The 17715-nt window shown below is 34.9% G+C and overlaps 1 protein-coding gene across 1 annotated transcript in view; it reads left to right on the forward strand.

Annotated features, from left to right (window-relative positions):
- The first annotated feature begins 331 nt into the window (after positions 1-331).
- The window catches only part of LOC150107374 (homeobox protein HMX3-like), a 43422-nt gene continuing 26038 nt past the window's right edge, over positions 332-17715 (forward strand). Inside the window, exon 1 of the mRNA XM_090391818.1 lies at positions 332-701. Within this exon, the coding sequence (XP_090247944.1) occupies positions 332-701 (370 nt within the window). The remainder of the gene's footprint in view (positions 702-17715) is intronic.

Below are 17715 nucleotides of genomic sequence, written 5' to 3' on the forward strand. Positions count from 1 at the left end.
GTCATTTTGGAAAGGATTCGTCCATCCACGTGAATCGCGCTCAAGACATGACCACCTAGTTGGCTAGTCGCAGCGAAACCGACACCGGGTGCATATACAAACCACGTGACATCCGAGATAAGGACCATTTGCTCTGCCAACAGTTTTGAAAACTCTGTTTCTGCCTGCCGTGCCTTTCTGATTCACCTTTCCGGATATTCTGTAACCTCCGTTGCACAGAAAGAACTCAAGTGGCGACATCTGGACGTTTTAATCGCTTCTACCATTCGGATTCCGAATGCCCCAGTGAACCCGCTGCAGAAGTAACGCTAAGTGCTTCCGCAGGTCCGCCATGGCGTCCGACCACGGCGGAGAGAACGTGAAGTCGCCCTCTCCTAACCCAGACTCTGACAGTTCTCCATCGTCCCAGACTTCAGAACAATCTCCCAAACCTCCCCCGTGTCCCTCAAAGAACCCTTTCTCTATTCTCAGCATCCTCAGCAGGAGTGATCCCAAGAGACGGTCCCCTGTTCGAGGAGGGGACGTGTGCGGGAACGAAGCGACTGTCACACGACTGTATTTTGATACTCACTTCCCAGTAATCCGCCCACCTGCTTTTCTCCCAGTGGCTCCTGTTGCAGGTTCTTTTTCCCGTAAACCAACGCCGTGGTTTCCGTGGGCTCAAGTGACAGACGCGCAGGTGTCCCACCAGGAGGGATCAGGTAAGATACCCTATCAGTGTAACGTAACGACCACAAGGTGGCTACTTGGTTTAAAACTAATAGACAATGAATGATCTCTTTGTTAAGGAAATCTTGAACTGCTGTTGAAAAGTTATATATATATATAAACGAATCATTCTATGTGTGTGTTTTATATTCCAGTTGATTCATAAGAAATTCTGATGTTTCCAATTGCTAGTGATACATTTTTAGGGTAAAAAGCCGACCAAAACTGTTTCCTCAGTGTAGAAAAGAAGTTGAGTCTCTCTCTCTCTCTCTCTCTCTCTCTCTCTCTCTCTCTCTCTCTCTCCCTCCTTTCTCTGCTCTTCTCTGTTTAATCTTTCATTTATCTAAAAGCTTTACAGGTAATTAGAATGCTTTTTTTAAATTCATTTCCAGCTCTATGCTTCTGTTTTTAACTTCTCACAGTCTAACAATTTAATAGAGTTTAACAGCCAATTCTTTGCGTCCCCACCCACTCATGAATATTATACCGTCATAAATACTTCATAAGATGAATGTCGACAATTAATTTCATGGCTGTGACAGCTTACAAATGATTAATCTGTTACTGTCCATTCATGGTTTTAGAAGTCTTCCTGGTCAAAATGTTGCTTAGTAAAAGATTCCAATACCAGAATAAAGTTTTATGGGAAACACTATGAGTATCGCTGATAAATTGAAATTTGACTTGAATGATTCAATTTTCTATTTGGTTTTAATGGCATAACGCATTTTTAGGGTAAAAGTGATCACATCACACAGATGTAAGAAATTATTTAAAAATATGGACCAAGTTCCTTCTTTCTATTTGTCAGCACCTTCTCTGAAATTTAAGATAAGAACGTTGCCGAAGAGATCGCAGCTATTCTAAATGTGCAAGTGAGACTGAGGTTTTATTTGTTATTCTCTGGATACTACGCTCCTGTATAGTGAAGCTGATAGTGCTTACTCTTGTCCTCCCATGCGAAGCCGCATACAGTCTGCCATACGCTCATTTGTTTCTTACATAACGGATAAGAAACTGTAGCCTGAAGGTCGATCGCTAAAGTTTTTAAAGTGGTAAATTAATTTATTCCTTTAAAGAGGACAAATCCAACTGAAGTAGATAATCATTTAGGATTAAATCGTAGAATTACTCAAGAAAAAGCAGATGTTTTCCATGCCCAAGAGAAATGGGTTTGGTTTTCATGATTGGAAACTGTGGATGATTTTCAACATCTGTTGTAGTCCTGAGGCGGTAAAAATCATTTCTAGCATTCAAAGTACAGCTTTCAGTATGTATATTTAACCGAGGTCCTTCCACGGTACTAATATACCAGATTATTTTCAATAGTTTCATTCAATGTTATTTTATGCAAAATGCTACTTTATGTGACTCTGAGCAGAATAACTGAAAAAAAAAAAAAATTCATTATAGACGTACTCATTTTTTTTTCATTAAGGAAATTACTGCCCATCAATGTTCATCATCACAAAAGTTCCCTCAGTGATGCTATGTTACACAATCCAACGAACTCTTGCTTCCATCCAAAACATACAGCTAGCGCAAGGCATTTTGGATAGAAAGAAATGTGTTCGAATCTCGTCTTAAGAAGAGAGGAAGACTTAGAAGATGCGTTAGGAAAACATATCATATGGCGACAGAAGTATCTTTCTCACACACACACACACACACACACACACACACACACACACACACACACACACACACACACACACACACACACACACACCAGCGGAGATCACGTGCAATTAATAGACATAATTATACAGACCAAGTTTTTTTAACCGTATTTGTAAAATGCAGTCACCTGATATGTTCCAACCCTTGTAATTGCAGACCAATCTGTTGTTTTCAACTGCATCCTTAACCCATACAAATACTTAAAGGTTTTGAAAAAAGTGTTCTAATGGCACAAACGTTTTCTTAGTTGCTCAATGATAGACGTATTAACTCACTAAGGACATCATTACCTACACGGTTCCAGTGGCCAAACTCTCCTTAAAGACTTTGTTTATATAAAATAGCACAAATTACATACTAAATACACATATACCAAATGCTGGATGAAATGTTTCTTACCTTACAATTGTCCAATCGATATATGACCACTTATCGCATCATACACACGTACTGAAGAAGCTATAAAAGATTTATGGCATCGTGTAATCCAGAAGATTTGGAGTGGGGGGGGGGTAGAGAATTGCTTTTATGAAGTACGACTACAGTAACAGAAGAATGTCTTCCTACTAAGAGTTAGATCCAGATAATAGGATGGCTTACCATGTCCGAAGAGTTAGCTGCAACCGTTGATAACCGTAAGAATGTTACCATGCAGTAACATAATCCTTGGCTCTTTGATTTCTTTAATGATTGCCAATATCAATATTTGTTTGCATTCGTTTGCGAGTTATTTCTGTGTGTGTGTTTAGCCAATGCCTCGACTATAAAATAATGACGATCAACAGTAAAGTCAAAGAAGTACAAATGAAAAACTTAATAGGATGTTCATCGTGAGGTCGAGGACTATAAAAGTAATTAAACTACTATGAAATTATCAGCGGATTTTCTCTTAGATGAGTCGTGGATTAGCCTTAAGGTAAAGATGATTAAATGCGCCAGCACTGGCTCAAGTTACAAATAGGACTCATTCCACATTCTTAGGAAGGAAAGGCGAACAGAAGCAGTTTTTATTTCATTTCATTTATTTTATTTTTTAGCGCTGTGCTCTTCCTAATGGAAAACTTTGGTAATCATTTTTATTTAATGGGAGAATTAATTATTTCGTTCGTTAATTTAAATGCTGATAGTTTATTAATGTTTTTGTGATCTAGTAGCATTGGCTCCATTAAATAATTCAGTGTCTCAAACCTTTCCAACCACAGAGAGGAAAATTATTCGTCAGTTAATTTAGGGTAATTATTTAAAAAAAATTTTTTTTTTTTAGATAAGATAGCTGGAAATAACACACGTGTGTTGTGTGTGTGTGTGTGAGAGAGAGAGAGAGAGAGAGAGAGAGAGTTGCCTGAAAAAATGTAAAATTTTAGTATTTCCAACCAACAGGCTGCGCGTTCAAATCCTGCCATGGGCACGGATGTTTTTGATGGGAGATGAACTTCATCGCCAGATGTGCGACTACTTCCACGCTTATTGAAGGCCTTTAGCTTGATAAAGTTCCATGTTTGGTCTCTCTAGAGCAGGTTTCCAGACTATATAAAATATAAATAAATATACAAAGAATGTATAAAATCAATAAAAACAGAAAAAATCCTTGATGAACCCATGGTACGAATGTGCTACACATTTACAAAAATCTTTCGTAGATGCCGCCATGTGTGTATGTGTGTGTGTGTGTGTATGTGTGCGCGCGCGCGCGGTTCAGAAATATCATTGCTTATATTCTTATGACATTTATTTTTTTTATCATATCCCTCCTATCTATCAAAATTATATTTCTTAATTCGCATTCACCACATTGTCTTTCAACTCATGTAGAAGTAATTGCATCCATCCACTTAGAATTTAGTTTTGCAGTTTTATTTCCTGTCATTTTTACATTGGAGTGTGTATGTGAAGATTTCACTTGAAAGGCTTTACTGTCAACGGTATATTTCTTTCAGATAGCACTGCCATGTGCTACACCGCTAATCTTCAGTTAAAACAAAGAGTTACATTACAATGTATATATATTTATGTTTGGTATATATTTTTAAGCTCAGCATCCTAGCTTCATTTTCGCATTAAAATTGCAACCTTCTACTGCATCAGTTTCTGATGATTTATCAGTAGACGCCTAGGATAACCATTCAAACCAAGATTTTGTTGAAGAAAGTGGCTGCCTAATGGCTTTGTCGAATGGTTTGTGTAAGACAGTTGAAATGTAATTTATTTTAATATGTGGAAGATTCTCAGTGAGGAAGCTGAAAATTTAGCAGCAAAAAGAGTTTGTGAAGATCACTAGAAATGCATTTTTATTCACTGTTATCATTAAAATCACAACTAATTTAGTTAGCTGTATATTGGAATATATTAGTTCTGTGTCGCTCCCTGGACCTACTGGTTGGTGCAGGGGGGAGACATATTATAGGGAATTATTATAGAATAAGGTGGTCTACCGTTGCCTACCTTGTCCAATAGTATTCAATGCCTATAAGCGTGCATATTCACGGAGCCGGTTTGCCTGTTTTGACGGACGAAAAACCTGAATTTCCAGGAGAAAAACTCATAGCCTCCTTATGAGACCGACTAACTCACCTTTGGTTGAATAGTGTTGTAAAGGTTCGCATCTTAGACACGAAGGGAATAGAGAGATAGCAGTTTCTATATTAAGTTGCACAGTTTTAATATTAAATAACGGAACTTTGTCGGTCGTTAAGAAGAATAAGCAGAATAAAAATAATTCCACTTTGGTCTTTCCAACCAAAAAGCTTCAACGAAATCAGGACTACGGAGACTGGATATTAGTTATAAGTAAAGAATAATCAAAGATTTACTGAGGTCAGAAATGGTATTAAATCCATCCTTTAGAAGAACTTTGATGTGGCTGTCCTCTCCTGGAATGCATTTACTCAATTCCTTTAAAGTGATTTCTCACATAATTTTGATGGTGAGCAATTTGCCGGCCTGCTTTGTCGGATGGACAGTGTATTGTATTCATTTTCCAGCCCACAGATTGCGAGTTCGAATCTCACTGCAATCATGGGTGTGTTTGTAAATGTCTTTTGATTTTCATTGACCGGAGTGAGCCCACCAGCCTGCTTATTGAATGCCTGAAGTGGAAAAAACTTTCGTGTTGTCTCTATTGGCAGGATCCTATAATGGGTGGGGTTCACATTAAAAAAGCATAATAATAAAATGGGGATCTAGCATTTTTGTTTACTTGTAAATTTGGAAAATCATTAGCGTATTCTTATATTCCAAAATTGCAAAAAAGAAAGAAAGAAAAGGCTAATTATTGTAATTCATTCCGGTTTCTGGAGTCCCAAATGGACACATTTCCAGATGACCGGGAATAATTTTTGCTTTTTCTTAAATATATTATTGATTAATGCATACAGAAATGATCTTGTATTCCTTTACTACTATTATCTGTATTTCTAAAGAATAACTATAGATCTGTCAGTTAGTAGTGACTGGATTTCTCTCTTCTTCTCCCAAAAAAACCAAGTTTCTTCCAGTAGAACAGACTAAACACATAAATTCAGCAGATATAGCATACTAAGACCGTAGAGCTTATTACCTGATCCTCTCAAAATTGTAATTCGAAAAGCAGTCAGTTTAGCCATATCAAGACTTCTAGGCCCAATACTAAAAACCATGCTGGTCGTTGGCGTTGTGCAATATAAAGGATATAAGATTGTATTACAAATTAGGAAATGTCTCTCAGAGATCCACAGTTTTAATTAAATATACACACATTCGGCTTTTACTGATAATACATGAGATTTGATGAGAACGAGCCAAAAAGATGGCATTCTTTATCAGTATTTACAACTTACATGTGCTTTCAATATTATTCCAGGATATTTCAATGATTTTTTTCTACACAACAGCAACCGGAAAAATCTCATCTGCAGAACATTGTCTATGAAAGTCCACAAGATATCGACACTTATATCCCCCTTTGGCCCAAAATGTTTTTTTTTTATTATAAACAAAATTATTTATTTTGTTTTTTTATTTATTAAATTTTTTTTATTATTTATTATTTTTATTTTATTTTATTTTAATAAAATGTTTTTTTATTTTTTATTACTTCTTGTTGGAGACCGATCGAAGTCATACAAACCCGTGTTAGAAGAAAAAGACGAATTCTCCATTACTTCCTGATTTAATCATTTCAGAAGTCGATTGACGATTGGTTATTCAGAGTTAAAGAAAATGCCCTTAAGACTATGAAGTGAGAGTATTATGTCTGTAAACTGCATGTTCTGTGGCCAGTTTGTTCGTTTTACAGAAGGAAACAGTTCTGCCCCTCTATATGAGCCCGGCTATTTGTCTTCAGTTGAAAAGCTCTTATAAATTCCTCATATCTCAGACTGAATTCGAATCGAGATTTTTTTCCATACTACAGAGTACTCGCATTCTTTCTCTTTTAGAGTCGTTGAAGGATTCCGCATACCGTCATGATAATAAAATGGGCAGAATGTTCGATAAGAGCAGTTGAGGTTGCAGATAATGCTGAATGACTGAGTAATCGTGTTTTGCGTTTCAATCTCCCGATTCGTTTTTGGTCGTGGAAACAAACTACTCATTCTTTTTTGCCAAATAGCCATTCTGTATACCCAAACTCGACACCTGTCACCGTTTCAAATGTCCCTGTGCAATAAGATCAATGCAAACCATCTTACTACTGCCAGGGATGAAAGCACTGGTGATTTACGTCGCGTGCATCGCCCCCCCCCCACAATGTTTTTATAAGAAATGGCAAACTAATTTCGAGTTAGTGTTTTTATTTTTAATTTGCTTTCAAACATTGAGAGAATAATTGCCACCTGAAATGAAGATGTTTTATCACTCAGAAAAGAATATGTGTCTGCTATCGCTAGCCAGACCTGCTCATCTTTATCTGCTCCGTGTCCTTAATTATTAAAACGAAACCTTAACATTACTTTAACGGCAAGTATGACTGCAATTTTTTTTCCCAAGATTTCTACTGTCTTTGTATAGCTGTAAAAAATATTTAATTCGAAATGATAATTCGGAAGAAATATTTTTCATTCCTTTTAGAATGAAGGATATAATATAGTATACTGTATATAATATTACATGTTAATATTCACTGTTCTCAATAGTTCCAGAAGTATAACCGCTTCCTTCTGTTGATCTGAGGGCCGTTGAGATCTGCATGCTTGGCTGGAAAAGAAACAATAAAGAAAGAAAGGTGTAAAATGTATAAAGCAAGTGAAAAATATCGTCCATTAATCTGTATGTGGCTGTGATATGATTTCATGTTTTTCTTGCTTCACTTCAGTTTTCCGAACGCATTCTAAAGTAAATAGTGGCAAACTGCCGCCGACACCTCGCCAATTAAATTACGTCTGTTTCTGTCACTGAACTGTGACAAATAACCCGTAGCGTTTGACTACCGCACTCAATTTATCATTTTTACACTAGTTTCGTCTTAAGTACAAGGAGCAGGAGCGAGTGAAACCTCAATGTGTGTGTGTGTGTGTGTGTGTGTGGTGACGGCAAGTTCGTGCCATACACGCCAAAGTTATCGATCCCGACTTCTTTACACTGACGTAGATAAATGTAACCTTGCTCCATTTTGACTTAAGGGAAACATTGCCAATCAATCAGTTACTCCCACCCTTGGCACGTGGTATTACCGTGTCGATTACCTAGTTTTCCCTTACAGAAGCCGTTGCTGACATCTCATCCGCACCATGAATCACCAAGATGGACACTTTTCTTATGTTGATTTTTTGAAGATGCCAGAGAAAGTTTTCATTGTTTCCAAATAAATAAATCCTGCTATTGTACAAATCATGCGATACTTCCAGAATGTTAGGTTATTTAAAAAAAAAAAAAAAAATTCAGCTGAAGTATGTATGGATATAAGCACACCCATCCGAAGAATGACAGATAACAACTAAAACTAAGTAAAACAAAACAAAAAAAAATGTAATATTAATTTTCTTTTCATTCATTTGTTTCGTTCCTTATTTTTCTTTGAATACTACTTTTTTAAAAAACCTGCTTTCGTAGAGCGAACGGTTAATTAGCCTATTTTTTTTTAAATCTGTCAAGAAATAATAAATGCATTATCAGGTAATATTCATTGAATTACTCAATGCGCTTACCCATATTTCTTCAAAGTAAATCATTGTCTAAGTATGCATGGAGGTATTCATGAAACTGATTATGCCTGCTGTTTCTCGTCAGCAATCTCTTTTTAGTCGACATATATGCTTCTTTTACAATGCTACAGATTTTCTAATTCTATCGGCAAACAAAATCTGACATCATTTTGGATGTCAATAAAGTCTTCCACAGCAACGATGACATCATTATTGCTTTTCAGTTGAAGGTGAGTTATCTGGCCTCATACAAAGACATAAAAGTTTTCCCTACCAGAATGTCAAGTTCTTCACTCCGCAAAACGGGTTCGAAGCGTAATACATTGGCCTCAACCTCAGTTGTTTTGTTAGTAATTCCAAAACAGCAGTAGCAGCAACAAAAACGAGATTATCCAAGTGCCAAAATTAGCTGTTAGTATTTGTTTTAAATGGTGACCTCAAGGGGGCGGGGAGCGAATTAAGGTAAACAGCTTAAACATTTGATAACTTGACAGCCACAATCGCACAAACCAGCAGCTATCACCAACGTTAACTTGTAAGATGGCGCTTTGTTCTGATGAACTCTTTTATTATTATTATTATTATTTCTTGTTGATATTAGCTAGTGATATAACATTAGCATGTATCCAGAGATGTTGTGTGTATCTAAAATTCTTAAATCGTGGATCTGTCTGCTATTTTTACCATTATATTCTTCATTTGATGAACGAAGGGAGGTAGGATCATCATCAAGCAAGCCAAGGTGGAATTCCTTTGCTCAATTTTCTGCCATTGCACACGGGATGTGAATATCCTCTGCTAATGTTTGTACCACATCCTCTTGGATAGCCTTCAGTGTTAGGTTCTTTTTCTGTAGTTATTGATTGATTGTATTAAAGGCTCTGTTGCCGTTTTTTGAATAGAAACTCACATAACAATTTAAGTACTTAAATATTGAAATAACTTCAAATTTTATGATACTGCTTAATACTTTCTGTATGATCATAATATACCGAGAATTTAATTCTTTTAAATTAACTCCTTCTTGTACTATACGATTTGTATTCGTCCCTCTTATATTGCAAGATACTGTTATAATCAGAACACTGGATGAATTAGCGAACGTGACAGGAGGAAACCCTCTCACATATCTTTCTCCCAAACTTTGGTCCTCTCTCCAAGTAAAATACACAAACTGCCAAAGCATGCACACAATTGAAATGAAGTCAAAATTTATCTTGTCATTTGGCTTAAATAGTTAAATTTAAATGAAATGAGAAAAGCTTAGTAGGATAAAACTTATCATTATCGCCTTCAATAACAATTAAATTCACTCTCGTCTCTCTCTCTTTCTCGCTCTCTGTCTGTCTGTCTGTCTGTCTCTCTCTCTCTCTCTCTCTCTCTCTCTCTCTCTCTCTCTGCTATATGCGTATACAATATGAGACAATATATTTACGGTACATATATTAACACGTGAATCTCTGTTGATTATGCTCAAATTGCGTGGTTTTTCACAGATGTCAAAACTGAAATTTTGTTGTTCATTTTGTAAAGCTATTCTGTTATATTTCCGCGCGGTTAGCCTATTGGCTATGCGCTTCGCAACCATATGCCTGGGGTAGGAGTGTCCTAGGTTCGATTCCCGTCGTAAGGAGCTTAAGGATCTTCCTCAGCCATAGCCAAGTTAGCTGGTCTTGGGCGTGGACAACAGGGTTTTTTTCACCAGTTTATCTCGGGTTTTTCATCCCGCGAGCAGGCAAAGTGGACCCGTGAACACACACACGCGCAAGGCTACAGTCAAAATATACTACAGCAAGGAAGGCAACGGGAAACCACTTTGCTCATAATCATCTCCATAGTATGTTAGCATAAAGTATAGCTACTCCACCAGCCATATGACTGAGGGAATAGAATAGAATTCCGTTATATATTGCAATTGCTTTGAGACTACTTCAAAGAAGAAAAAAAAGCAGTAAATATAAGCAAAATTAGGATAACATTAGTCACTGCGAACATAGAAACATGCAAGAAAGAACAGTATTACACTTTGCTTCATTTGTGAAAAAAAAAATCTATTTATATTTTTGCATACAAGCGTGTAATTTATATTTGAAACATTTCTTTTGCTAATAACCGAAAATGCTTGTTCTATATGTTGGATATACACCGAAACTCAAAAATTAGACCACTGTAGTGGATTTTAATCATAAAGGTATCTAATCTCGATGTGCTGTGGTTAATTAACCAAAATAAAGTTTTACTGTATTTGTATATTTTCTAATATATCCAAGATAACCAATTCGTTTTGGAAAATTTCCTGAAAACTATGGAGGTACAATTATTACTTGACCTTCCATCGATGATCTAGTGAAATCTAATGTGATGCACTAGCTGACAATGAATGCAAAGGAACTGGAATTATTCGACTTTTCCTAATATCACCGTTTATCCCCCCCCCTCCCCACACACATATTCATTTGACAGCATTCGGCAGTTCCTTTAACTTAAACAGGTGCGTCGTGTTCAGTGTCTTCTGTTTGCAAGTTATCATATGCTCGGTTACAAGAATTCAAATAGTATTTGAATGTAAATGCTCGTGCCAGATCTTCTTGGGCTTATACATATCATGCAGAATGTTCGAATTCATTTCGCTTACTCCGACTCCATCTGTTAGAAACCTTTTATGTCCAGTCCAGATGCTACTAGAGCCAGTAGTCAAATCATTATTCAGTTATTTTAGACTGCAGTAGAAGAGAATGTGCTGTGCATATCTTTGCCTATGGAAATATGATATACTAATTTACTTATAAACTATGGCAAATAGGCAGCATGTGTAGTTTCTATAGTATCATATCCCTGGTCTTTTCTATTGTATGTATTGCTGACTGCAGATGCGAAGGCAGCTACTAATGGAAAATCAGAAGCTTACTGACTTTTATCCTTGGATTGCTTTGGTGGTTTTAAGCAGTCAGTTTTTGTCCGTTTATGGGTTAATTGCCTAAAGTCGGTTAGTAGTTTTGCAATCTCCATCATTCGAATGCATATTCTTACCATCGGTACACTACTCTAGTTCTTGGCTTTTTTTTAGACTCCCAAACAACAGAAGTCAATAAACCGAATTTTTTTTTATATGGCACCAACCAAGAAAGACTTTCGTAAATCTATAGTATGTTCGTACCGCGCTAAGGAGTTTTCTATTTTTTTATTATCTTATTATTATTTTTTTTTGTATTTTAAATTATTTTTACATAGTCCGCACAAATGTACAATAATTTTATATAATTTTTTTAAAATATTACAGTCATGTGTTTTTTGTTAAAATTCTTAATTTTTCGCTTTACATTCTACTTGAAAGAATAGCACTTCTAATGCTATTCTTTCAAGTACATTTGTATGTATTTTGCTAATACCAAAGCGTAGGATAATAGACATATTTTTGATGCTAAATTTGAAGATAGTCTTAAAATTTTTGTATTCGTATTCATATAAATTAATTTTTATTAGATCAAGACATTTCACATATATGAACGCATGTTTTAGCATGCTAATTTCATGCTAAAACAGATAAGAAATTATGGAACTTAGAACGTTGATCCCCACTCGTCTACTTGGAGATGCATGTATAGTAGACCGTTTCAGAATGGTGCACATTGAATATATCAAAGGAGATGAAACATGAATTTGTTATGGTTAGTATTAGCTCTTCTTCAGGAGAATAAGTCCTGTTGGGATGTCAGAGACATTAATTATACGAAATAATTTTACTATAAAATACGTTTCAGGCTACTTTTTTTTTTTGAAGAAAAAATTGGAACACCCGAAGAAAGACACAAATCCAAACCCAAACTCAAGTGCTAACTCACCGCCGGAAATTAAAAGAGAGAAAGAAAGAGAATCAAACAGTACAGTCGCATTCTATCACCACTGTAGGCTTGGCAAAAACCAAACCACATATCCCCTTTTCCTCGTCACAGAAACTTACACAGCTCGACTAGGTTGGCGTGTGGTCACATTTCCCCCCCCTCACTCACTATCACTATTTCCTCCATTCTTTAGTACTTCATTCTTTTTAATTATGATTTTCTTTCGTATGCTTTTGTTGTCTTCGTATGAAAATCATAATTAAAAAGAATGAAGTACTAAAGAATGGAGGAAATAGTGATAGTGAGTGAGGGGGGGAAATGTGAATTTCCCCCGAAAGTTAAAATCCTGCAAGACATTTGGTATGAGTAAGGGGTTATAGGTAATCCCATTTCCTTCTAGAGACGAAACATAGTACTCAATCCACATTCAAGTGACTTCAGGAATTCGAATAATAGGATAGTGGTGGTGTTAACCCGAATGATGAAATTAAAATATATCTGCAACCTAATAATATTCAGACAGCGATACCCACGATGGGATTCGAACCAAAACCAGCTTGTTAGTTGAAGAGTAGCTATACTAAGCTAGCTTCGTTTCCTTCTACCATACGTGGGTCAGTAACAATTCTGAAGGCAACAATTACTGTACGATACCACTCTGTTTTTAGTCGTATTGTACAGTAATTTTATGTTGTTTGTACAAGGTTATTATTGATAATGATTAACAAGGTTATTATTAATAATGTGTAACTGTGCAGTGTAATAACGTGCGGTCTGACATCGTGCGCCTTTTCTTAGAAGTTATAAACATGAAGTAGTTGTAAAATTTTTACAACTGGTTACTAGAATTAAATATGAACTCCGCAAACTAGGCAAATTATATAATTGACACACAATGAACGGAATTGCTTTGTGTGTGTGTGCGGGGGGGAATGTTTAGTATACTACATGCGTTAAGTTGGCGATGCTGTTGGCATTGATCATCGGCCAAAAAATGCTACCTAGTGGCACACATCCTGAGAAGGTAAAAAGTGTGTGTGAGATAGTTAATATAGACATATAATATATTAATATATATAATAATTATGATAGTTAATGGCTGCTCTGATGCATACAGTGGTTTCCCAAGTTTCACATTTCTTTAATTGTACGAGTTGAAAACACCCCATATTAATACCATAGCCGAGCCTTTTCTTTCCGCCTTTTGAAGCATTACATCACTTATAAACCTCGCCTATAGGAGTTAGAAAAAAATGTAAAGTATTTATGTTATTTATGTCTTTGAGCAGTACTCAGTAAGCTTCCAATTTTAGCATAAATTTAGTATTTTGTTGCAAGAAATCTCATATTTGTTATCACAATGAGTTACACTGCGTAAAGATAGGTATAATAAGAACACAAATGATCGCGTGATTTTAGGTGTTTTTAGCTAACCAAATAAAAACGACAATTGCTTTAATATTTACTAGAATTAAAATTCACTCCATGGGCTATTTGAAAATCCAAGATTGGTTTATTTCCAGTACAGCAGGAACAAAGTGTCAAGACCAATAGAAATTCAGAATTTAAGTAAAATATTGATTTTAAAAATGCGATTTCAAAATAAGTGTTTATTTCTCTTCGTTTCATACAAACAGATCAATATTTGAGATTTTAAAAAAAACTTTTTTTCTCATTGATAACGTGTTTTGTTTCATTTTGCTAGTCTATGATAATACTGGATGTCCAAGGACGAAACGCTCGTGGAATTTGGTTTTTGGCTTTATGAAAAAAATTCACTTAAGATGGGTTTCATTTTGTAATATGCAAAAGGAATCATTCCGATTCGTGGATTACTTCTAAAAGGAACGCCACTTTGAATACTGTACGAAAGTAATCCGTTATTCTGCGCATGAAAATATTTTACAGCAAAATACGACCCACTCCATTGCTTGAATGAATAGGATCTTGCTCTATTTATATACGTTTTACATCTCCTATTACCTGCTCATGAAATAGGCTTCATTACTGGAAGGTAAGTCTAGAATCTATATTTCACCAAAGAGGATTTCTAAATCCTTTGTAGATGGAATGAAAGAAACAGGCAGGCAACGTGTCTTATAATATCTATTTTTTGAGAATGAATTAGTCGGTCTGGAAAAGGAAGTATTATCTCTTGGGAAATATGCTCCCACAATACCCTTTTCCCCCTCTAAGCGAGCCTCCTTTCCTCAGCAAAAAAAAAAAGTTGGAAAGTCTAGGAGTGCTCATCATGTAATTGATAATTTGACAGCAGTAGTCAAACCTATATATTATAGTTTTATTTGGTATTGCACAATACAAGTCGAATTTGCTTATTAAGCCTATAACGTATTAGTGTTGTAAGTGGACTAAGTTTTTTTTTTCTTTTTATTAATTTTCATAATTTTTGCATATTTTATTCAATTTTACCTGGTCCAAAAACCCTGCTCTAGAGATCAAACATGAAACTATTTCAAGCCATTTCAGTCTCTTCCAATAAGTGGGATGTTGGTCTCATACCGGGAAATGAAATTCATCTTCCACATAAAGATAATCGCATACATCCATGCCATCGGCAGCATTCATATGAGTATTTGATTATTTTTACTATATCTAGCTATTGTCAACAAAAGTATCAGATAATATTAACATTAATACTATTTTAGTACTCTCTCTCTCTCTCTCTCTCTCTCTCTCTCTCTCTCTCTATCTATCTATCTATCTATCTATCTATCTATCTATCTATATAATAACACAATCATGCAGATGTTATCGCATCAAGGAGACAGAATTTTTAACGTAGTATAAAAAGATAAAATTTAGGTTCTTGTCTGTTATATCAAGTGAATACATTACAGAGAAAATGGCTTGTTTTGGAAAATATGAAACCACAATACTCTTTTCCACGCTCCCCTGCGTTTAGGAAGAACAGGAACTAGTGTACTCTCTCTCTCTCTCTCTCTCTCTCTCTCTCTCTATATATATATATATATATATATATATATATATATATATATATATATATATCATAGATTAAAGGCCGTTCCAGAATCTCCTTGGGAATTGAGCACATTTCCTAAATCCTAGCCTTTGATGCAAAAGACCTCTCCATGGAACGCAGTTCTAAATTCCATTTTGAATTGATTTGCTCTAGATGTTTCGATTTTGTTTATTTATTTCTTTAGGTTTTCAAGTATTTGCGTTTTTCCAATGAATAAAATTTTATTAACTTCTCTTCTAGGAGAACAATCTCATGTGGACTGTTTAACTTAATCAATAGAAATTTTAATTTTTATCTTAAAATTCCTATTGGAAAATTAATAAAAGTTAAAAGGAATTGGAAGTTAAATATTCTGTTGATTTTATGTTTAGTTTATAAGTGAGTCTTCTCATACACGTAATTGGAATTGAGAAAAGCATGTAAATAATTAAGCAGTTTTGTTTCCAAATTTCAGTTTTTCCAAAATTTGTTTCCCATATTTTTCCAGAATGTATAATGTACAATATATAATGTATAATTCAAATATTATTTATCCAAAATATGATAAAAATGTGGCGTTATGGGCTGAAATGTAAATATGAGAAACAAATATTGATAGACTAACGAAGTGTGCAATTCCATGGCAGATATAAATCTGTGTTATATTCTGGAAATAAAATTTAAAATTTAAAAATCAGTTTTTTTTTTAATGAATAAAAACTGAAAAATTATAAGCATGGGATAAAACTGCACTAAAACGTTTTCTTACATATTTAAAGCATAAATGTAAACCTTTACAAAAATACTTCAAGAAAGAGGAGGAGGAGGAGGTAAAAATTTTATGGTTTTAAAAGGGCTTCTGATAAGCAGAATTTCGCTTTTTCCGAGTTTTATGGGGTAATCAGCCGTATTTTATTGGGGACTTTCAATTCTAAGCAACCATATCTTAAGTACAAATGTTTCAATGCTTATTTTTAGTTACCTTAAATGTATTCCTTAACACAAATGTGAGTAGCAAAGATTCAAATCATTCATTTATAATCATAATAAATCTGTTATAGTCTTGTCGAGTTTATCACCAAGCATTTGTAAATATGAAGGAGAATTGGCAGCATTACTTCTTATACAGTGCTTATCTTGATTGCCAGATGCCAATTATAGAAAGCGTGAAATAATCATATTCTGTATTGTAAGACACTTGTTCGAATAACTCTAATACTTCTAAAAGCGTTCAAGGAAATAATTATAACACAGAATATATAAACATGGAGTAATACACCTGTCAGATTAAAATTTAAGACATGTTGTCTAATTCAATACATATAAAATGGTGTTGGATAAGGGGGACTGACTTAGCTTGCTTATTGTTTAATATAGTACTTGGAAAGGTTTTCAGAGATACTGGTATTAATACAAGAGGAACTACCTTCTGCAAGTCAGTACAAGTTCTGGCATATGCAGATGATATCGACGTTAGAGGAAGGACACACAAAAAAAAGCAATGAAAGAAACTTTTATCATTGAGAAAAGGCAGCAAAGAAGATACATCTACAGATTAACCAAGAAGAAACAAAAGATATGTCAGTTACTTGAAGAATTTGTGATGATGATGATGATGATCCTTCTCAAATCGAAGTTGGTTCTTATAAATTTGAAACCGTACGTAGCTTTATATACCTGGGACCAGAAGTTAATTATAAAAATGATATCAGTATTGAGATCAGAAACATATTTTTACGCAAATAGATGCCTCTATGGACTTAGAAAACATTTAAAGTCACATCTGATCTCAAGAAAAATCAACAATAACTATGCACAAGTTTTTATAAGACCAATGTTAACTTATTCCTTTGAAAACTGGTTGTTATCAATGACAGATGAAAAATTGTTAGGTCCATTTGAAAGAAGGGCGTTCAGACATATTTTTGGAGCAGTACAAGAAAATGGGATTTGGAGAAAAAGATACAATTATGAATTTTATGGATTATTTAATGAGCCAAACATTAATAAGTACATTAAAACTAATAGATTAAGTTGGGAATGGCATATTATACCCATGGCTAATAGCAGAGTAATTAAGATGATATTCAAAATAGGCCAGAAGGAAAAAGGAAAATTGGAAGATCTAAATTGAGATGAGAAGATTGGAGTGACCCAGAATATTAAGGAGCGAAATTAAAAAATGGGGGTGATCCAGGATAAAAAGGGCAGGATCCACACAGGGCTGTCGAGCCAATGATGATGATGGAGTAATACAGTAAAAATCTGTTTGGAAAATAAGCATTTGTAAAATTTCATCAAAACGATTTCCATTCTCACAAGAAAAGAGCGCTCATTCAGTTCATCTGTCTATTATAAGCAGTAAATTTTACATTTCATTCAGGAG

Source organism: Typopeltis vanoorti, chromosome 4, assembly GCF_054136105.1.
Source record: "Typopeltis vanoorti isolate ZY-2024b chromosome 4, IOZ_Tvanoo_1.0, whole genome shotgun sequence".
NCBI lineage: Eukaryota > Metazoa > Arthropoda > Arachnida > Uropygi > Thelyphonidae > Typopeltis > Typopeltis vanoorti.